At 37.4% G+C, this 24,569-nt stretch overlaps 1 protein-coding gene across 2 annotated transcripts in view; it reads right to left on the reverse strand.

Moving 5' to 3' along the window:
• Window positions 1–24,569, reverse strand: part of CACNA2D3 (calcium voltage-gated channel auxiliary subunit alpha2delta 3) — a 726,617-nt gene that overhangs the window by 201,878 nt on the left and 500,170 nt on the right. Inside the window, exon 15 of one of the 2 annotated variants that reach the window (XM_042453686.1) lies at window positions 14,285–14,302. The exons of the other annotated variant lie outside the window; for it this stretch is intronic. Within the exon in view, the coding sequence (XP_042309620.1) occupies window positions 14,285–14,302 (18 nt within the window). The remainder of the gene's footprint in view (window positions 1–14,284; window positions 14,303–24,569) is intronic. 2 annotated transcript variants of the gene reach the window in all.

Genomic DNA, 24,569 nt, shown 5'->3' on the forward strand with positions numbered 1-24,569 from the left:
GCAGATTAGATTTCAAAAAAAGAATTATCACTTGCAATGCTTTCCTGCCAAATGTACATTTGCAGAAGAGGATTTGTCAATTTTATAATGCCTAACAAATGTGTGGGCAGATGGCCATATAGAGGAGAGTTATCTCACAATGCTGCCAAAGTAGCCACCTCACTAATGGAACGAACGGCTAGTCTGTTAGGAGACAGTTTCCACAGGTATTTTTTTATGCTAACTGAACACAACCTGTCAGCCAACTGGTAAGGGTCAGTCTGCAACACTTTTTATGCACAAAGGCATCCTGGAAAAACAGAGATGTTTGGATTTTCTAAAGGGCATTGACTTTAACAAATAGAAAACAATGTAACATCTAACATCTAATCTGACATCTAGTTCTTCTTTTACTGGTAGGTTGGCCTTGGGCTGAAGGACAAGAAAACCACCTCTTGGCATCTATGGAAAGTTTTGGGAATAACTGATGGATGCAGGCACAAAATTATTTCAACTACATGGAAGACATATTGCCATGAATTGGAGGAAAAACTGATCCCATGGTAGAAGGCTAAATTTACAGGATCAAGGACAGTGCCCAAAAGTGTCCATATGAATCCACTTCAATTACCCATTACATAGGTTTCCACTACAGAAACCTATGTACAGGTAAAGGATATATTCATGCCACCCCTTTGTGAAGTCATCAAAGATTAAGATGGTTAGACACCTTGTCATTACCTTGGTAGCCAAATATGTAAGGAGTAGTGATCTCTGTGTTTTGGCCATCTTTGTTTAGCCCCTCAAAAACAACAGCCTGTAAAATGTTTTATATCTGTCAGCTCCTAGGATCTCCACCTACCTTCTTAAAGCAAGAAGCTACCTCCGCTCAGCTATCTCCCTAACCCATTTCAAGAAGGAACTAAAAACCTTCTTGTTTAAGCTTGCATTCCCAGACACAGGCTCCAGCTAGTCTTCCCCCCCTCTGACAGCACTGGTATGCTGGCCAGAACTGGTTTTTAACTGTGATTTTAATTGCACCCTGTTGTTTATTTTTTGTATGAACATGTACTGTATTGTATTGTTTTTTGATAGATGTTGTTCACCACCCTGATTGTAAGAAGGGCGGTATACAAATAAAATTTTTATTATTTATTATTAAGAAAGGAGAGACTTTAAAGTACTAGAGTGAAGTCTTTTGGTTGAAGCTCTGGGAGAGGATGATGACATTTAAAAATCCTCTTCTAAGTTTTTTTGATCAAGCATGTGTTGCTGTGCATGAGTGACTGGCCTTCATTCGGGATGCAGAATGATAAGGTCAAAGAATCAAAGAAGTCTAGTCCAGAAACATGCCACTTGTATCCCCCCCACACGGCTTATGTTTCCTGGATCCCCTAAAATATTCTCAAAGTGTGATGCAAGTGTATAGGAACTTTTGTGGACATAATATCTTGAGGACATCCATCCTTACAGTTTCTGTACACTGGCTTTGACATGAACTACAACAGTTATGCATGGCAAATAAGTCTATTATCAGTATTCATAATGAAGGCAACCCATTCTATTCCATTTTGTCTTTTCCTAGCGCCTCAGAAACTGGCTGTTTAGTTATTTAATACCATGCCCAACTCAGTCAATTTGATGTAATGATAAAGGCGGGTGGAAACCATAATTTAATCAGATGTTCCCGTTGGTCCAGCCAACATAGACAATTTTGAGAAATGCTGGAAATTGCAGTTCAACAACATCTGGAGGGTCATACAATTCCCACCCACCCCTAGCTTCCCAGATCAAATACGGACTGGAGGAATCCAGCAATTAATATTAATCTCAATGGGTGACCTTCAGCTACTCACACTCTCTTACTCTAAACACAATTATCATTGAATAAACTGTATTTTTATTAAATATAAATATAAGTAAACTGTAGTACCTGAGTTTGTTTCAGGGCTTTGTCCCAGAACAAATACCTTTTTTAAATGGCACTCTGTTAGATGGCATCCATAGCACACAAGCAGTGTGAAAAATCTAGTCTGTCTCATCTAGGGGAATAAGCTAATTGATGATGGAACAGTTTTTTATGGAACTCTTTACGAAATCAGATGGGCACTGATTTCACAACAGTTGCTGTCAAACTGCAGAAATATAAAGCAGTTTGGCACCACTTTAATGTCCATGGCTCAATGCTATGGATATCTGGGATTTGCACTGGTGGATCACCAGACCTCTCTGACACTGCTCTCCAATATCTCACAAAACTACAAATCGCAGAATTTCATAGCATTGAGCCATGAATGTTTCTGCAGCATTGCTGCAGCCAATGTTGGAAACCTTTTAAGTACTTGTTCCTCTCAGAAAAACTGCAGGAAATGTTGTTGTGTCATAAGTATGGCTATGAACAACGTGGCTAGAATTTTTTATATATATAATATAATACTAACTAAACATTTATGCAATGAATTAAAGGTGAACTAGTATCACAAGAAGTATTTATATATAGTGTCACAATTGTTTTTTAAAGACTTTTTGTCACTTTCTTTTTTTAAAAAAGTCTTTAAAAAACAATTGTGACACTATATATAAATACTCCTTGTGAGAACATTTTTTTAAAAAACCTGAAGCTTTCAATCCATTCAGTAATTACAATGTCTTAAGTCAGCTCTACAAATTGAATGAATTATTGCACACAAAATGATCTAAAGTTTCCCCTCAAAAAGCATCTTTGTTTTTATTGTACCATGGTTAGACCAATATAGACAGACAAATGACGATATTCCTTCACTGATGAGAAGTGGGCAGTTGTTACCATTTCAGAAATGTTCTTAGCAATTTTTAAAGTTATCCCTTGAGAACAACCACTCCAGTTTCCCTGACACACTGCCAGACCAGAGGCTAGTTTTACAACTTTAACAGTCCTCCTTTTACATTCACTGATTAACAAAATTTGAAAGTTATTCATCAGATCCAACCTCTAACCTTACATTAATATGTTGAAAATGGCTGGTGATCCTCCTAATTTAGCCAAAGACTAGCATGTACTCAGGGAGGATCTTTGCTCTTTTGGGAAATTTTAAACATGAGGTCTTCCATTTTGCATTGCAAACCATACTGAATTTTAAAAGGATATGATACACTTTGTTGGAAAGGAGCTAGTTTCAAGAAAGAGAAGGCCAAAGCCTGCTTGGGTTTCAGAATTAGTTGATCTTATGGGCATGCTATCAAGGTCATAATATGAAGTACTGGGGTGATGACTTCACAAGAATATTTCTCATTCTCATGTGATGAAGGCCAGACATTTTTGAAAACTGCCCCCAAATGATTTCCATATGAAAGCAATCATAGAAGATTTCCATACTTGGCAGAATCGTCACTCAAATGTCCCTCAAAGGTGGAGGAAATGCACATGTGTGGAAGCCATGTGCACTTTTTCAGTCATCATGCATATGTCACTCCCTCTTAGCATTCCTGAATCGTTCCAGGGGAGCGGATTTCCATGAACGCAAAGTTTGCATTCATAGAAAATCTGCTCCCTTGAGACAATTCAGGGACGCTAGAGGGAGTGACGATTTCATGACAGTTGAGGAAGCGTGCCTGGCTTCCACACACATGTGCTTCCTCCACCTTTGAGGGATTTTTGAGCAACGGTTCGGCCACGTATGGAAATCTTTATAGAAAATGCTCAGGATTGGGTCCTGCAAATTATTCTAAAGTAGCAAATGCATTTAAGCTTTTTTAAAATATGTTACTGCACTGTTTTGTCTGACATGTCAATATGCATATATATGCATAAGAACACACTTACACATGTTATAAAATAACTGTTTCTGTCATTAACAGAAAATGTAGTCTTATTTTCTACACAGCAGAATTTATTGTTAAGATCTTCACCATTCCAACTCCAAATGGATGGGTGTGTCCTTGTTCTTTGAAATGCAAGAATAATTAGATTAAGGCCAATAACAAACCCCAGATTTCCCCACCCGCATTGCTTTGATTTTTGAAGACAAACATACTAACATTTCATGTTAAGTGCTATTGCAAAAGGATATTTTTACAGTTCACGAGACATCTACATTTCCTAATTGTAAATGATATGCACAGCATTTAAATGGATGGAAACTTCTCAAGAGATAATGATATTTGAGGGGAAATGCAAATGCAGTGTTCTGAGAAATGGAATTTGGGGTTTTATACTATTATCCTTCTTTTGAGCTTGGTGTAGCACCAGATAAAAAGATAAAAGCAGCTTTACATATAATGATATACTCAAACTCAGCAAGCTCACAAGACTTCAGAACCTTGTGAATTTATTGTGATAATATCTAAAAATAAGTTTATTCTTAGCCCGCAAAGAACATAACCACTGCTAGGTGCAGTCTGAGCTTGAGCACACAGGAAAGAGCTGTTTTCAAATGTGTTTCAGGAACATAACATACATTCAGTTGCCTTTTAAAATGCATTATTTTTTCTTTTCTTTTCTTTTAAAAAACCACACACATTGTACGGTTGATAATTAATACAATCAGGAAAAAACAGAGAAAAATATCCAATTTTCTCTTTCCCATCTGCTGTCTCAAAACCCCACTTCCAAAGCACTTATTTCCTTTTCATTGGCCTCAACTGGAGAATTTTCTGCAAAACAGAAGATGTTTCTCAAGACCATATCAGATGCAGTGAAGGTTAAATCTCTCTCCATGTCCCCTCTGATCTTATAAATTAACAGAATCTCTCCAACTGATATATTTTGCAAATTCCCTAACTATCTTGCCTTGGTGCTCTTCCAATCTTCCCTAGCCACGTTAGGGCAGCTGATGGTCATGGGGCTTCTGCAACCAAATTATCTTTGCTTTACTCTCAGGAAGTGCCTATCAGGCAGACAATGCTGAATTCATTCATTCCTACATATTGCTCTTTCCTCTGAATCCAGAGGAAGCCAGAGAAGCATAGGGTCCTTGATTGAATTTACCATATATACCTGTCTATAAGTCTAAATATTTATGCCCAAAAATTGACCCCAAAATCCCAGGTTGACTTATTTATGGGTCAGTATGGTAATGTGATAGCAGCTCTTTCAGATTGACCCATGCAGTGCAGATAGGAGTTTATTTCTCTCTAGAGCCAAGCAGAAAGAATCCTGGGTGATTTATTGCTGTTAAGCAAAGAAACAGAGTGCCTCTCCTGCCCGCTAGCCCCCACTGTCTGAGGAATGAAGAATGAAACGAAAGCTGAAATGAAAGCTGAAATGCTGAAATAAAAAGCCTCAGTTACAGTCTCTCTTGTCACATGCACACATACACACACTGAAGGAGCCTCCAAGTTTTACCCTCAACCTTTCCACAGATGATGGCAAAATCCATAATTCTGGCCCCAAAACATGCCCTTGACTTATACATGAGGTTGACTCATAGTCAAGTATATATGGTACTTTGTAACAAGGGGTCTAGTATAACAACTTTCACTGGGGGACAGTGGAGATAAAAATGGAGCTGGGCAGAAGTCAGTTCTGTGGTAACGAACAAAAATATCACCCAATTTAATGCATTTTAATTAGAAAATATATTGTAAAATTTCCACACACAAAAAAGCAAAAACAGTTGTGTAAATTAATTAACAGAAATTACAAAGTAAATGTATATTATGCAAGTCATCCTACAATAATGATCTGAACTTTTAATAAAGTCCTGTGCATCACTATTTCTCTGCAAACCTGAATAGAAACTGTCTGTTTGAAATTCATTCAGATATGTTATTTTCAAATGCCAAGATTACTAAATCTGCTTTTCTCTAATGAAGGACTGAGTATGGTGTCAGCACATGTATCAAAGTAGAGAATAAAATTTCTCACACAACTATAAGTACACCAAAGCTGAGTCCTCAGATGCTAAATGTACAGGAAGTGTTCACAAATTATTATGTTTAGCAGAATTCTACCTTATATTCTTTTATGTGCAGGGGGAGGGATGTCTAAACTATATTTCTAAATGCTCAACTGAAAAGCTAGAAATTTGGAGACAGAACGAAAAATTAATTGAGGGGAAGAATTCTTATTGGGGATGGACAATAACCACAGTAGTAGTCATCGAAGACAGGTGCAGGACAAGAAGCAAATTAAATACATGAAACCTGAGTCTGTGATAAAAGGCTCAAAGTGAAGTGACACTGCATGTTGGTGTTGTTCTTATTATGTACATTCAAGTTGACTCCAACATCTGTAGACAGTATCCTACAGTTTTCTTGGAAAGATTTATTCAGAGGTTTGCCATTACTTTCATTTCAAGATGAAAGTAAGTAATTTGCCCAACAGCATGCAATATGCTCATGTGAATCAGTGAGGATTTGAACCCTGGTGTCCTGGCTCAGTACTAAAAAAACCACTGTACCATGCTGGTTCTCAAGATGATTTCAGGATTGCGTTCATTTGAAGTAAGTTGACACTTCTACTTTGCTAATTTTAATTTCCTAATTTAAATGTGAAACCTTGGCTAGGTAAGCAGATACATGGATTACTATCTGGTGCTAGATATAAGACATTGTAGCATGGTTAGGCTGTAACTGGGAATTAGCAAAACTGTGGCCCCATACAGACAGGCCAAAATAAAGCTGCTTTGGGTCACTTTGGGGGTATGCTGTTTAAATGATGAATGTGTACTAAGAGTCTGGAAGCTGCGCCAAAGCTGCGCTCTGATCCTTAGGACTGGATTGTGGCTTTGGCACAGCTTCTGGGCTCTTAATATGCACGCATCATTTAAATAGCATACTTCTAAAGTGACTCGAAGCAGCTTTATTTTGGCCTGTCTGTATGGGGCCTGTGTAAGACAAAGAGGTGGTTACTTGTCAGTTCAGAACTGACAAGTTAAATCAAGCTTGAAATCAAGCTGAAACCAGTTTCATGGGAAGCTGGGTTACTTGACAACTATAGATTTGAGGAAAAACAATAGACAAGAAGGCTTCAGTAGGTCTTTGCCTCTGCTTCTCTTCCTGTGGCTTGTTTGAGTACCTTTTCCCTCTCAGCCCAGATCCAGAGTATCATGCAAGACACTGCTCTTTTGCCCTTGCTGCTGCTTCTGTGATCGCAGAGGGCAAGAGTACAAGCACCAGTTGCAAAGACATGTCTACAGGCATTGGACAAAAGTCTCTTATAGAAAAGTGAGGGACTAGACAGATGCTCACTGATGCTCACCTCTGTGAGATGTAGAAACTAGGGCAGATAGAGTGGTGGGAGAAGCAGTAGGAGCATTCAGGAAAAAAGTGATCCAAAAATGAGGGAGGAAGACATGAAACTCAAGGAAACAGAAAATGTGAAATTGGCTTGGATTTTTTTTCTAAGTGCATGTGAATGAACAAGGTCAGGAGCAGGTCTTCACCCGTTTCTTTTGAGTGAGTAGTCTCAGCGTTTTAGTGCAAGTGATCAAGCGATGAAACAGCCAACTATTAAGTTTCCAGGCCAGAACTATAAGGTTGTTAAAGTACTTTTAGCATGTTGGAAGTATGTCAACACACATTATAAGGTATGTCCCAAGAATATTGGGATCTGTTCTGACATTACAATCATGCATATACTCCATAATTCCCCACAGAGATTTCAAAAATGTAGTAAGCCAAAACATAATCTAGAATATGGCCCTGAGAAATTTGTGGGGGTGTGGTTTGCTAAAAACATGCACTTGTATTTTTTCTGTGTGATGCAAATTGTGATCTTTCTAACATATCTAAATAAGAAAGGAAAGTTGATCAGTTTTAATCTGTGTATTTATTGTTACACCCTTAGATGTTTTAATGTCTGCATTTTATACTTTAAAACTTAATAAAAAATATGTAATTAATTATCACTAAGATTAAAACTGATTCCAGACTCTTTTTTAAAAATACATTTTATAGATTTACCAGTTACAAATATGCTGCAAAATTAGAAATAATCTATTAATTTAAGAAAAAATGAAAGCATTAGCAAAGCCTACAGGATACTAGCGCATTAGTCTTGGTGCAGATGTTCACAGATTCTGGAGCACTAGAGATGATGATCTGCACTTGGTTCAGCCAGCTTCATTGTGACAATCATGTAACAACAGTACAACTCAGCACTGTTGAGGTGCAAATCATGTAAGTTAAAAATATTAGTTTTGTGGTGTACAAAATACTGATGAGAGCCTATATATTTTGGGGACTACTTATGCAATTTCTATGACCAACATGTGGAAATACAGGTCCTAGCAGGTATGGTCATGATGGTTTGCTGTACATGCACAAATGCTATCTTTAAATAAAAGAGCCCCTGTGTGTAACAAAGAAAAATAAATCAGCAGAGTTAGAGAAAACAAAAATAAGCATAAATAGTTACTGTACCATTTTATTCATGTTATGTATGTCATTTGGTTCCATTTAACTTTTTAGGAAACTTTAATAAAAATGCTAAAATTTCTGCTGATGCATTTCCACTACAATCTCAGGGCTGCAAATTTTCCACTCTCCTTGTAATTCAGCACCTTGAAGTATGGAACAGCAAATGAAGCAAAGAATGATAAACGATGTGTCTAGATTTTTGAAGCTAAGTAGTGTCAGGATAAAAGGACAGCAAACCTTGTTGAAACAAGAAAAGATTCAAAGAGAAAGAGAAAGTAAGCTGCTGGGAGCTGACATGATGAAAAGCTTGTTCTCAAAACATGTGAAAAAAAGAAGAAACAATATTTTCAATCAAGCAAAGGTTTTTTTTAATTTTTGGTTGAGCAAGGTCTCGTTTATTAATGCAGCTATTATATAGTCCTCCCTGTTTCACATAGGTTCAGAACAAAATACCGCACAACAGGAATAAGCTAACACATCTTGAAGCCTGCTGTTTCAACAAAGTAAGTAAAACAATACCCCAGTGGGCTATTACATAGTAATCATTTATATTTGAGGAACAGGGCAGGATAGAAATCAAGACCATTAAATATACAAAATTGAAGTCCAGAATAAACTAATTCCTACTTTGAATTAATTATTAGGGCTTTTTTTTTTAAAAAAAAAAATAGGCTAATAATCTTGGAAAGGGCCAAAAGTTTATCAAGACTAAATACTTTCAACAAGTTCTCATCAAACCATTTTTGTTTCACAATGGTCTCGAGCTCATTCCTAGCTCTAAGGTTTCTGCAGTAATACTGTAATCACTTCATAATGTGGGTCTTTTCCATGGAAAGCTTTGTGCAGCAGTTTCTCATATGCTTTGGACAAGTACACTAGAAATTCTGTCTGTTTACCAAGATCCTATGCAATATTTAATTCTATACAGTATTCTTACATCCATTCAAGTGGTGTTGTATTTGTAGATACAGTGTCTGCATTATATTTTATGCCAAAGACAATATTAACTCTTTATATAGCCTAACCAAAGTATCACACAAAATAACAGATGGTTTCTCCATAAATTGAAGTAAAAGTTTTGAGTGAATGACTATCCCAGCTATGTCTCTTCCTTTTGCATAGAAGCTATAATTTTTTTAAAAAAAATCTCTTTCTTATGCTGCTTACTTGGTACTTGGAAGTAAGCAGGTAGAAATACATGCATCTGATTCTCCCTATATATGTCAGTGTTATTTTATCTCAATTCTGTATTGGATTGCAAGATGCATTTTTCTGCTGCATGGAATTTGCAGATATTTCTGTGTACATTTTCAAAATTAACACATTTTCTAAAGTTGGCAGTTTTATTTGCATTTTTTCCATCAACAAAGCTGTGTGAATTTTTCAAATCTGCACTTATTAGCTGTGCATATTTTTGAAAGGTATGCAGAGTTTTTTGGGTGTGCTTCTTTCCCCCAAGCATGCAAATATAAGGATTCCCAGTTCAAAATAAGGTCAAATTTACTGTCAGTTTTCAAAGGTAAAAGATGGACATTTTCATATAGAAATGGCAATCCAACAAATTTATTTCCCGTGTACTTAAGAACAAGGATAAGAAGAAAGATTGTGAAGTTTCTCACCCTTAGTAAGAAAGATCTTTTTGACACATTGAGATTTTCCAGTCCTCTGGTCAACTATTGTGACTTATTTTTTTCATTCCAAGATAAGATTTGCAAAAATAAAGTGAACTTAAAAAGTGAACTTGGATGGCAATACAGTACTATTATTCTAGATTCATCTGAAGATTAAAGTGAACATGTTTATAGAAGCATAATAGTCTAAAATGTTTATACAAAAAACATTTGTAGATGACACACAGATTCCAACAAAAACACAGAAGTTGAGACACCATATGGCAAATGTACACTTGTATTGACTCAAGTCATTCATAAAGACGAGCATCAGCCTCATACTGATCTTTCTCAAATAAACAAATGCCAAATGTATTTGAAAGCTCCTCAGCTTTTGGGGGGGGGGGGGGGAGGTCTGGATATTAAACATTTTGAGGTCATTCAAACTGGGGGAAACTAATTAGGACACAAAAAAGCTGTATTTTCATTCAGAATTTCATACTAGGTTCATGTTAACCATCCAGCAATTACTTATTGTTTGATATGAATCTGAAGATGATGATGTAACCCCATAAATATTTCTATTTAAGGATTACCTTTTGACTGCCTGAGACGAATAAACTATTTGGAAACATATGTTGTGCATCCAATATATCATGTATTTTCTTAATGCTGGAAGTCAGGATGCAGTAACAAGGGCTATTCCTTACCTTGTCGACCTCTTTTAATCACTATAATGACATTTTATTAATGAGTGGAAGATGACAAAACTAATCCCTTTGAAGAGTGAACATTACATTACACTTTGAACACTAAGAATATTAGTACTGGCTCCAACATCTGCTAACCATAGAGAAGACTGGAGCTAAGCCTAAGAACAATGAGCATCAAGACTGAATTTTAAATAAAAGAAAATGTAAGAGCAACTGGAAAATAGTAGTAAAGTTCTTTTGGGAGACTGAAATCGCAGTAAGGAAAGAAACTTGACCATTGGGGAAACAAGTATTATTAAATTATCAAATCCCTGAAAGTTTGGTAATATCACAAAGGAGCCTGGGCTTCTAGAAGCTGTTCCAAGTCAAATATAGGAGAGGTGTTTCTCCAACACCTATTATTGTTTAATGCATTTCCCTTCTCAGATCTTCCCTCTACCTTTTATTATCTCATTTATTCTTCAACATAAGACTCAAGTCTCCAGTGACCTGGAAGTAATGTCCCTAATGATAGCAGAATAAATGCATTATGATTACCCAGGTTTCCTTAAAAAAGGAATATGGATATTACACTTAGAGACTACTTCAGATTTTCCAGAACTGGCACTCAGAAGAGATTTGAGAGAAACAGAGGGACAAGTGAAGGAAATGAATTCACTCCTTGGCTTTTAAGAAGCTAATAAAGTAATTCTGCCTGCAGATTCCAGCAAGTGTGACTCCATGTTTAAGAACTTGTTGGAAAATGTAACAATGGATAACATGTTCCATGTCCTTTCGGGTTTAAGTCAGGATGGGGCAAGTGTGGACTGCTGTCTTCACGTTTAAACAAAGACACGTTCAAACAAACAAATCCTCTCTGACTTCCTGCATTTATCTCCTAATTAAATGGACACACACACACCATCCCCAAACAACACTTTTCAAACAAAACTAAGAGGCGTTACAAACCGCTGCTTTGCGGCAGTCTCCCGGCGCTGCTGTTTGCTCCACGAGGGAGCCGCCGCAGCCAAACCACGCGGCTCCCTTATGGAGCAAAAAAGAAGCTCCAAAATGGAGCTTCTTCTGGCGGCGCACTAATGACGCCGCGAGGTGCCAATGGCGCACTCACGACGTCATTAGTGCCGTGCGATGTGCGGATGCACAGCGTCTGTTACGTCAAGATGGCGGCGGCCGTGTGGAACGGCCGCCGCCATTTGCTATGGACAGAGTCCGTAACAGGAATAGGGGCGTCTGGAAGAGACGCCCCTTTTTTAAACTGGTACGTCCTGAGGACGTCCCAAGTGGCGGTTTGTAACCCGCCTATATAAATTGTGGATGGAGAGGGGCTGCCCTTCTGCACTCTCTAGGGGAAACAACATGACCCTCAAATGCAAGTGCACGCACGCACACAAACACACACACAGAACAACTCCTAGAAATTGACAGACCCGGGTTGAAGTAAGGGAGGAACTATAAGGACATTACTACTATCAGGCACATGGACCTGATCTACTACTATGACAACAATAAGAACTTGAAAAGAGCACATGATATATACAAAGGGTATAGGAGACTCCAATGAATCCTAGGGGCTGAAGGCTATGTTTCAGAGGAAGGAACTGGCAAAATCACCTCTGAGTATTCCTTGCCTTTAAAAACCCTGTGAAATTCATGGAGTCACCATAAGTCAACAAGCGACTTGAAGGGACATAAAGGCATATACACACCATTATAGCAGCTTGATACCACTAATTGTCATAGCTTCTTACCATGGAATCCTGAGCTGGGGGAGGTGGACTGGAGCTATCTACCAGAAAATTCTAACTACCTGACCAACTGCAAATCCCAGCATTCCTTAGGATTCTGACATTACAAAGTGTGGTATGAAACTGCTATAAATGTGTGATTCAGATACCTCCATAGGCACATTTCTGATGTAGCATGTGAGACATTCTATTAAAGTTAGAAAATGTTATGTTAAACCTTGGCTTACCTTTGTATTAGCTCTATTAATATTTTGGCCAATCCACTGATTTTGTACTCTTCACTATTAGATGAATGCAAATCTTTTATTAAGACCAAATTCCTATTTAGTTGTTCAGCCCATGAAGAATAAATCCACTTAGAAAAGATGGATCATGACAGCATGAGTCTATACTGCTCCCTATGAATGTTCTAAACATTATAAAAAGCTCAAGGAGAAAGCTTCTCCACTCTAAGTACATAATCATTCTACATGGAAGGATCAATTCATTCAGTGTGAGAGCTTAACCAAAAAAAAAAAAAAAAAAAAACCCTTCTGAAATGTTGAAGGATCATACTACCCACTTAACACAGTTAGCCATATTGTTCTACAAAAAGATATGAAGACTAACATACAGGTTTTGTAATTTTCTTTTAGATGTGCAGAGAAGTGCAATCCTTGCAAATTCATTCAAAAGTTAATCCCTACTGTGCTCATTGGTGCTTATTTTCTTGTAAAAGAATGGGAAATCACAACCATATACATTTTCATACTAATATTACATACTCTTGAGATGATGAGTCAACATTGTAAACACTTGTTATATCCATTCAGGCTTTTGTTGGAAGAACTATGCAACTGAAAAGTTATTTCCCTGAATATGTTGTCCTTGATAACAATTTAAGAACTTGAAAATCGTGTTTGAGTTACAGAGAGTTGCATTGATAGGTCTGCCTATGAATCTTCTATACCTTTCATTAAAACACTTCTAGGTGCACATTCATGGACACATAACAGGTTATGCAATTGCAAGGATGGGAAGAGAAAGATGAATTGGGGGAGGCACTGCTGAAAATCAGTAAAAAGAAAAAGTCCAGCTATCAGCAACAACAAAAAGAGGGACCCTCAGTTTTTTCTTTAACTTGTCTGTTCCTCATGAGACAGTGGAGGCAAAAAGGTATGAAAGGAGAAAATACCATTTTGATGTGATCATACAGAAATCCTTACATAAGCAGTATAAAACTACACCTCTCATTATATGAGTTTTTGTCTTTTTTTTTTCTTTCCCAATTATATTTGTGAGTTCTATACAAGAATGATGCAATAAGCATCAAGTGATACATTGTAGCTGCCACAAATGTCATCTGTGATATCATGAAATGCAGTGGGGTAGCTCTGGATCACACCATAGCAAAGCAGAAGCTGTACAACAACAACAGCACATTGCATGGAAACCGATTTGGACAGAACGTATGTTAGATGCACTGAAAGGCTTTTGGTAAGACAGTACAATAGGGACCAGTGAGAGAATAAAGCCATACCACGAGTTCTATTATTCCTCTGCAGGGAATGCAAGGGTCCAGGGATGGCTTCTTTGTAAATGCTGTGTCCATTCAATGGTTTCCTATTATTTTCAAAGTGGTAACAAAATGGATCCTTTATTGTACAAAGCAGCAGCCTAATCCTTCTCCATTTTGTTAAAACAGGTCTCACATTGTGTAACTGAATTGTAACTCAGTGGGTGACTTGGCTTCACACAATCCCTTGCTTTGATTTAAGCAATGTCATGCTCTCCAGTTCATTACAACTGTGACATTGCACCATATTTCACTGATCACCATTGTACCATATTCATGACACTTTGGAAACATGAAGAGTTGGTGATTTCTTTGGATAAGTATTGATCAAAATTTGTTTACCTTTTGAGCCTGAGGAAGCTGGCGGGGAAAACAAGAACAGAATAGAACAAGCCATCATTATATAATTGATGTGATAGAATAAAGGAGTTTAGATGCTTTATTAGTTTTTTTTAAAAAAAATCACCAAGATAATAAAAAAGATGAAGTAACAGGAGAAATAGTTCCAGTTTACTCAATCTGCTGTACAACAGGAACTAAAGAACAAATTCTCTGGCAAATATCACTACACGATGCAATTTGTTAAAATGCTACAATGCTAGAAGTAAAGAATGATTTTCACCATAGGCATGCTGTCTCACTTGAATTATGATGTTTCATCTTCCTGTACACAAATATAATTCAGTGTGGATCACTTAGAGCAATCTCTAAAGTCAATGTATTGTTGACTGTATTGAACCTTTTAAATTACTCCATCATCTTTATATGAGCATATTTAAACAGAAGCATGAGCTGCATACCAGTATATATAACACAGGTATGATTTGGTTCATACTAAAGAGCAACATCCTATTTTCATAATACAGAGTACTATTCCAACAGAGGTGGAACTAGAGCTTTTTGCAAGTGCTTACAACTATAAATAGAATTTCAACTCACTGAAAACATATACAAACATCTCACTGAAAACTATACTCTTAGATACAAGATGTAAGAAAGTCTCTATCTGCTGAAATCACTGGATATTAGATATGGGAGCAAAGCAGGTGGCCAGGAAGGAGCCACAATCAGGCTAGGGCCATGGAGACTGTATGGCCCACTCCAAAGTGGGCTGCTGTCTGCAGTCCCAAACCACACTGGCTGGGAATCAGGCTCCATTGGGCAGCACTGGAGTAGCTTCCAGCTGCTTTGGGGGCATGCGTCATCTGCATGCGTCATCTAAATGCCACACCTCCAAAGCAGCTGGAATGCACTTCTTTTGGTACATGTGTTAATTTTGGCCACATCACAGCTTAAAACAGACTGTGGTGGGTTACAGACTGCCAAAAAATACGTAGTGACTACGTATTAGGGTTAGGAAGGTGCGGTGCTTCCGCACCCCCCTAACCCTAATACGTAGTCACTATGTATTTTTTGGCGACGGCCGTTCCAGACAGCCGCCGCCATGTTTACGTCTTGGACGCATAGCGTCCAGACATGTCATGCCGCCTATGACATCGTGAGTGCGCCAGAGGCGCCTCGTGGCATCATAGCTGCGCCGTGGAAAGAAGCTCCATTTTGAAGCTTCTTTTTTGCTCCGTAACGGAGCCGCGCAGTTTGGCTGCAGCGGCTCCCTCACGGAGCAAACAGTGGCCGCAGCAGACCGTCGCAAAGCGGCGGTTTATAACCCGCCTGTAACTCCTCTCCTATATTCTTCCCATATGTGCCCATTATTAGATACAGTATTAGATACAGTAAAATGATTACATTTCATAATTCTAGGTGGACTGGGCCATAGAGGAGGGGACACTGGCTAGCATCCTGTTAGTAGTTTAGGCCAGCTGCACCCCTACCTAGAGCTGGGAGATGGTAGTGCATGTGCTGGTAATGTCAAGGCTGGACCTTTGCAGTGTGTTGTACAGTGGGTTACTGTACCAAGTTTGGAAACTTCAATTGGGCAAAATATGGCAGCCAGATTGTGTCAGCTACTTAGCTCTGTCATTGTAAAGTTACATATCACAGCCTCTGATGCAGGATCTTGGCCACTGTGTTTATTCAGTGGAGCTAAGCATTCATTATTTGAGTCAATTATCTCACCCTTCAGGATTTTGCTATCTATGCAAGATCACTGGGTAAAGTACAGTGTAGCCTCTCCTTATGCAGGGGTTGCATTCCAGACCCCCCTCCCCCACGAAAGGTAAATTCTGCATAAGCACAAGACCCATTCAATAGAATGGGGCTCGGGTTTGGGCTCCACAGGTGCACGCCCCATTCATTTGATTGCAGTGCAGCTTTTGCATAAAGTGGAAGCCACGTATGGTGCACCCACATATGGAGCGGGCGCATTGTATATACCAACACTGTACTCACACCAGTGGCTACAAGAAGAGCAGGTGCTAATTCCAGAAGAACCAACAGCATGTCATGGAAGTTTATCATTGAATTCCTTACCACAGAATATATACTACAGATGGAGAAAAGCTAGTGATGAATCTGACAAAGCATGCACAGATATTATGTTTGCTAGCACATTTCTTGATACATTGCAGTTGATTGTCAGGGGGATGACCTTATCTAAACTTTGAAGTTGGTTTTTTTTTTTAACGTTTTAACGATTGTTAGGTGGATGATCTTATCTAAACCTTGAAGTGGTTTTTTAACGTTTTTTATTTAATTGACTGGAAGCATATTATGTATTAAATTTGGATGTTATTTGATGGAATATTTTATAATTCTGAATTGCTGTCATTGGTTTTATATTTTATCATGCGAATGGCCTTTGGCTTAAGCATTAATAAAGATTGATTGATTGATTGACATTTCTTGATGGTGCTGGCAGCAAAGAATGAATATGTTTTAAAATTCACTGCAATAACACCTGCGTGGTTTTGTCCACCAAGGCTTTTGTGATCCTTACATGTTTATCCCATGGTTTAGTTCATGTTTTAAAATCTTGTTTTACCTCAAAATATTATACACATTAAAATACATATTTATATGAACATTTTATGTAGGATTAACAAAATCTGCTGATTAAAATAAACACTTTTATCAATGTAGGCTTGCAAGGGTTGCTTTTATGGATTTGAAGACAAATCATAGATTAAACATCACAAACAACATTTCTAAGGACGCAGTACAATGCTTTTGCCATTGCCATTGTTCCTCTAAAATCTGCAAGGTGTCACACATCAACCTTTCTTGTTTTTAACCCCTATATATTCACAAGCATCTTCCTGATAGGGTTGCAAAGAGCACTCACATTTTTTAAAATTATGTTTTGGGTTTTGTTCTTGACGATAGCAGGCACCTCAATATATCAAGAAAACCCATTAAAATAGTCATCCACTGAGAGGATTTTTGCATATCTGTGTTTTGTTGTTGTTGTTGCTGTTGTTGTTACACACACACACACACACACACAAAACTATCCTTTAGCCAGAAAAAAACCCACCAGTGTTTTGCATAAATTAAATTTTTCCACAAAAGTCCCCAAATACAATGAATCATAAAAGTGCCCAAATCTTCTAATTTTACCCACCACTAAAGAACCTTTGAAATCATTCATTCTTGCATGTAAGAATGACTTAAGTGAAGATTTACATTCTAAGAAGTCTAGTGTGACAATTCTTTACTCTGAAACAAGGATAATTAGAAGTTTTTTGTCCAAAGCACCACAACTTGTTGTTACACCAAGTTAGCATTTATTTGAATTTATTTACACTGCTTCAACTGACTGTTCCCTTGGAAAGGCCATGGGCAGCAAACAATTTTCCCAGCACTAAAAGCAAGACTTATAGGCCAATCCATAAAAAGTGCTTATCTCTGTAAAATCCAGTGGGTACTATTGATTCCAGTGGTTTCCTTAAATCCTGCCAAAATAAGTGTTTAAAAAAGAAAGAAAAAGACAACATGATCTTTCTGTTAATCCTCAAAAGCATAATGTAGCAGCTCTTTTTCTTAAATATAGTGGAAATTATATTTTTCATGCTTTTGCCCAAGCCTAAAGTATTATATGTCATCTGTTTCTCTTTTCTGTGCCAGCATTTTGTTAAACTCTAGCTTTCCAAAATATATGGTTCACATTTATCATCTTATGTATAGGATATTCTGTAGTACAAATAAATACCATTCAGTTTTGACCCCTTTCTGTTTCTGGCATCAGTTATCCTTCTTATTAAATTTTAGCAACAGCCTATATAGGGCTAAGCCTAAACAAGGTCCATTTGAAAGTACCACTGAGAAAATTGCGACTTACCAGGAAGTATACTTAAAACTGTAGCCCAAGTAAATTACAACAAGACAAATATTTATGGAAAAACGTGCAGAAATTAATGTTTTGAACATTGGAAAATATTAAAGGAACTGAGAAAAGAGGTCAGCATGGACACATTCTTCACTATTGGTAAATATTAGATAATTACAATACAGTAATGGCCCAAGTTGGCTCTGCTCCTATGCTTTACTTTCTTGAAACACAGGCTGCATCCACACTGTAAAAATAATCCAGGATGACACAATTTTAACTGCCATGGATAAATGCTATGGAATTTTGAGAACTGGACTTTATTCTGGTACCAGAACTCTCTAACAAAGAGAGAGAAAACTACACACAAAACTCCATTTCCTAGAATTCCATGATATTGAACTATGACAGTTAAGGTGGTGTCAATCTGGATTATTTCTGCAATGTGGATGGAGCTACAGTGGTTAATTTATCCCTGGTTATACACTTCCATTATAAAGTGATGGCTGCTGGTATTATACCACACTGCAAAATTTCATTATAAACAAAACTCATTAAAATTGATATCCAATTTTCCAATCCATCTAGCATGTACATTAACATCCCATGCTTACTTGTTAAAGTTTGAATGTTTTTATTTCATAGCATATGGATTACATTTTTTTTAAAAAAATTCTACTATTCCTAAACTTTTAAAAGTGATGCCTTTTAACATCCTGTTATTGTTATATATTGTTACATATTATTATATATTGTTATAGAAGCCAGAATTGAGACCAGGGTTTAATTCCCAACTTAGTCATGAAATCCACTGGGAAACCTTGGGCAAGTCACACACTCTCAGCCTCAGGGGAAGGCAATAACAAACCTCTGCTGAATAAATCTTACCAAGAAAACTCCATGAAAACTTTGTCATAAGTCAGAAATGATTTGAAGGCACTCAAAGTGCACGCATGCGTGTGAGCACACACACATACATAATTATGCACACCCAATCAGACATGGATCATGCATCTCAGTCCTGTTTATAAATATTGAAAAGTATATGTGACTTTACACAAAGTTTTGAAAAAAAAAAAAAAAACCCACCCAAAATGCAAGAAAAAAGAAAAGAAAATATGCAAAACACTTTCTAAATGCACCTACCAGAGAGAAACCATTTGAAATTTTTCATTGCATGTGTAGGAATGATACAAGTGAAGTTTTACATCCACATTCCTAAGACCCTGAGATGCTGGGTTCATTTGCTTTACCCTGGCTGCCATCCTTGTGGCTAGTAGAATGCATCTACTAGAGTAGACCCATTCAATCAACTGTTAAATGATAAGTCAACATGAGGATGCATCTCACTAATTCAATGAATCTACTCCAGTAAGGACTAACAACAGGATTTAGGCAACTATCAGTAGGATCCAACATGACATAGTGGTTTGAGTGTTGGACTATGGCACCGGTGACCAGGGTCTGAATCCCAGTTCAGACATAGAAACCAGCTGGGTGACCTTCAGAAAGTCCCACACTCTCAGTTACAGAAATATCTGTGATAGATCACCTTAAGCTCACCATAAATCAGAAACCACTTGAAGACACATAGCAACAACAACAGAACAGCTTGAGTCACAGAAACAGGAGGAAGGAGAACTCTGCAGGCCCTGCCACACCTTCAAACTGTGATCTATAGGGTGGGAGAACACCACTCCAGTAGATTTTGGAGATGGGTGGGAATGAAATTACAAGGACAGGAGAGAAAAACTGACCATGCAAACAGATCTCTGCTCAGGACACATTTGTTCAAACAATGTTTGTGCCAAATCTGCTCCCTGCCAGAGAAGTACATGTTATTTCCTGCCAAGTAGCAGGAAGCAGTGAGTAAGCCTTTTGAGAAATCACTGATAATTAATTTAATAGCAGAGTTATCATATATGGGGAGATATACAGGGCAGTCTTTGTTTTCATATTTCCCATTACTACCTCTCCACCTTCCACAGGAGGCCACATCTTTAACATCTGACAAGACATGACAACTGACTCTTCCAGGAAAGGAATTCTCCAGTTTCACCATATTTGGTCTTACGTTGCCAACCTTTGGTAGCCATGCTTGTATTGCTCATTATGCTTATAGTATGTATCTCATGGCAACAAACAAAAAACTGTCAGCTTCCAATTATGCAGAAACATCAGAGGAAACAATTCCACATTAAATTCCATGTAATGTTCTCATCTTAATCACTAGATACAGTGGAACCTTGCCATACGCGGGGGATCCGTTCCGGATCCCGCCGCGTATGGCGATTTCCGCCTATGCTCGAGCCCCATTGTAAACAATAGGGCTCGTGCACGGCGGTGCGGAGGTGCGCGGGGCGCAATGGGCACGTGCGCGGCACAATGGGTGCATGCGCCCATTCAACTGAATGGGATGTGCCGCCCTTTCTGCCCTGCGCGCACCCAGCGGCTTGAGCACGTACGCTCAAAGCCGCTTATAAAAAGGCCGCTTATGCGGAGGCCCCACTGTATTGCCAATTTCTAAAAGGTTACGAGGATTGATATAGTAAAGTGACTGATGTGTTTATCAACAGTATGGCTTTCAAAGCATTAGTTAACAGAAATAGTATTGGTCCTCCCTTATTGAATTTATAGCAGTTTATTAAATTTGATTAATTTAGTAATACAGTACATAACTTATCACTTATTTTTTATTTACTGAATTTATTCCCTGTTTTTATTTTGGAATGTTCTTTTTTATGAAATGTTTAAAAGCACTACTGGGTATTTACCATGTTTTCTAACCAAAAATGTATTGTGAGATTTATTTATTTTTTCCTTTTCAATTCAAATTCCCTTTCTTAATTATTTTTTCAGCAGGAAGTAACACAGATGCTATATGAAAGAGATATAGGGACAATCTGGAATCAAATATAAAAATTTCCATTCCAAAATATAATTTTCTAAAGTTTATTAAAGCAAGGGATACACATGATTTATGTTACTGAAATCAAAGGAAAACAATATCACATAACCTATAATTAAAACCAGAAGCTCTGATTTACTGTAAGTTAAAAAATAATCTACATACATTCTATTCTGTATTAGAGAAGCATTTCTAATATAAAATTCACTAACATCTTAATTCCATATGTAAATATGAGACACAAAGCTTTAACAAGTTTCTGATTTTTATGAATATACATACACACACACACACACTCTTTACAGTCTGGAACTTTGAACCAAAGCCAACAGACAAAAATTGATAAAAACTGACAGAAATTATAATTTTTTTCACTTTGGTACCAAAAACAGTACTACCACAAAAGCAGAAATATGATTGGTGACAGAGCTCAGTAAGGATGAAAAGGGGGAGAGACGAAACTATGGGTTTAAAATAGAGGGGTATAACCTTTTTAAGAGAAATAGGACAAACAGGAAAGGAGGAGGAATAGCATTATATTTTTGGTGGGTTTTTTGGCTCTGTGGCCCTGTTCTAGAAGAGTTTCTTCCTGACGTTTCACCAGCATCTGTGGCTGGCATCTTCAGAGAATGCTTGCCTGGAAAGCAGTTGGGTATATATATATTGTGTGACCTGGAAAGGCAGGAGTGATTTGCATATGTATTGTTCTGTTGTTAAGGGCAGGCCTCAGGGTGGGAGGGTCTACAAAAGAAGATTAGTGTCTGCTTGATTAGTGCTCATTGTCTGCTGGGAAATTCCTCATTTGCATTTGTTGAGTCTTTATCTTGCTGTTTTTCAGGACTGGTAGCCAAACCTTGTTTACTTTAAGGGTTTCCTCTTTCCTGTTGAAATTGTCCAGGTGTTTGTGGATTTCAACGGCATCCCTGTGCATCCTGACATGGTAGTCTACAGCTGCTAAGACAAAGGAAGCAAACAACCTGATTCTGAAGCTCTATGAAGAGAAACATAGGCCAGAATTCTGTTAGTGTTTTATCCTGCTACAACCCCCAGTGACACCAGGTTTTTTGAGAACTCAGTCAGAACGGCATGCCTCCTGGCACAATGCCTCAGCCTCACTGTGAATTAGAACAAAACACCTTTCTGATACACTGGAAGCTCTTCACTTCAACCCTGGATCCAAGTGGATTCAAATAGGAGCTGACTAGCTGCCTACACATCCAGGGAAGAAACAGCAGGTTTTGTCCTTGTCTAAGACCCAAAGGTGTTCCTTATTTCCCAGATATAGAGCAATAGCTGTATGGCAGCCATGCCCCCTCTATACCCAGTCAGCATCCATTAAAGCCTGTCAATATTGCGAAATAATGGGTTGATTTTCACATTATCCTGCCATTATCCTGTGAATAAAGCAACAAAATCATGCCACCTTTCATTCACAGGATTTTCCTATGAATAAAAAGTGATGTGATTTTGTTGCTTTATTCATGGGATAGTGGCGGGATAATGGTGACTTCACATGATATCATATGAGAATCAACCCATTATTGTGTGATATTGATGAGATTTAATGCCAATTTAATGACGCTTGCCTCCTGTATGATAAAGTCCAGTGTTACAATAATGATGCCAGATGATGCCAGAAAGTACTGAAATACACTTTTTTATAATATTGACCTGAATCTGGAATGTGGATGTTTTCCTTTGCTAGATGTATTTAAAGTAGTAGCTGGAGAGCCATCTGTCAGGCATGCTATAGCTATGCTTACCTAATGTATCATAGTATTTTGTGCACTGACTAGGTCTGGATGGCATCCAAGGTACCTTCAAACTCTGTAGTTCTATGAACAACACTTAAATTAGAAAATAGCAAGAAACTATGTGTGAAACTGCAAAGTCTGAAAAGGAAATTAGTTTTAATGGAGTATACTGAAACTAAAACGTATACTTTTTCATTTACACTAGGTGCCACAAGGAAACAGTCTACAAAAATTAAATTTCTATTTTAATATATTAAGTACATTGTTGAAATTTGCCCTCCTCCTAACTTTAGATAAAAGACTGCATGCTTTGCTTTCAGAGCATCCTTATTTGTTACCTAACAAAGCAACACAGGACACTGATCATTCTCTGTCTAGAAAAATGCACTGTAATATGAAATGTTACATTTTTTATATGTTCCACAGTCTAAATCTAATTTAATCAGAAGGGGTTTTTTTGTACTATGAAAGAGAAACTAAACATCTTCCAAAGATTATATTATTAACTATATGACAGGCATCAGAAACATATTGCATTGTACTGAAAGTAATAACAAAAATAATAATAATAATGTACCAAGTATTTTACTTCACACTAGAGATGTAAACAAAAATCACAAATTTTCCTGTTCAGTTTTCTAAAATGAGAGTGAAAGACTAAAACATTTTGGGTTTTCAATTTCTTTGAGTTCCCCCTTCCAACTTTTTTGTGCAAAATACACATTTTATGCAAAATGTAGGGTTTTTTACACAAAAACTTTCCACACCAAGACAATGCTATCAGCAAACACATTTTTCACACAAAAGCCCTAAAAGAAAATAAATCTTTATGTTTTTAATGTACAAAACATCTTATTTTCCCAATGTGGAGAAGGCTTTTGAATATTTATTTAATTATTTATTCATTGGCCTTGCATGCCTGAATGAAAGGATTGAAGACTGACACCCCTACTTTAAACTCAAGTGAGCCCATAAGCTTTTAGTTCACTCTGAAATAAAGCACAATGAGCACAATAGTTCAGCATGCTTTTAACACTTTAGCCAACAAATATGCTTCTATCACTTTTTGCAACAAAAAGATGTCATAAAGCCCAAAATAATTAGCTAGTTGAGCCAAACAGTTTTATTTCAGAGATTTAACATGAGGCTTCACAATCCAGGAATGAACATCTGCATCATTACATTTAATGAGGCTTTTCATTCCAATGGAACACTTTCGCTTTTATAAACGTTAACAATAGTTTCACCTAATTCACTAGAGCTTGTACTTCAGTCTACGAATTTGTAGCTGGGATATTTAAATTTAGTGCCGTGGAACAATTAGGCCTTTCTCTTTAAATTCACAACAGTTCACCTCATGAAATGTCCAACCGATTGGTATAGAAAAAGGACTGAAAGAAAAAGTTGTTGGCTGATATACTGAGACGACTCAGTATATCACTTTTGCAACAGATACAGTCAAAGAAATTTAACATCGTTCCAAAAGAAACAGGGATATGTGAGGATAATTTTGTTCACACAAAATATTTCTGAAACATTATACACTTCCTTTGACTACATCCACTGTAAAAGAGTGAGGCTCACTAATTAGTTTGATTATTTCTTTATTATTATATGTAGAAATGTAAAATTCTCCATTGGGAAAAAATGTTTTGTATGAGAATGGATAATTTTATTGTTGTTTTCCCCTTTTTTCTCACTGTAAAATGAGTCCCAATTTTGGGAAAAGAGTGGGATACA

Source organism: Sceloporus undulatus, chromosome 2, assembly GCF_019175285.1.
Source record: "Sceloporus undulatus isolate JIND9_A2432 ecotype Alabama chromosome 2, SceUnd_v1.1, whole genome shotgun sequence".
In the NCBI taxonomy this organism is placed as follows: Eukaryota; Metazoa; Chordata; class Lepidosauria; order Squamata; family Phrynosomatidae; genus Sceloporus; species Sceloporus undulatus.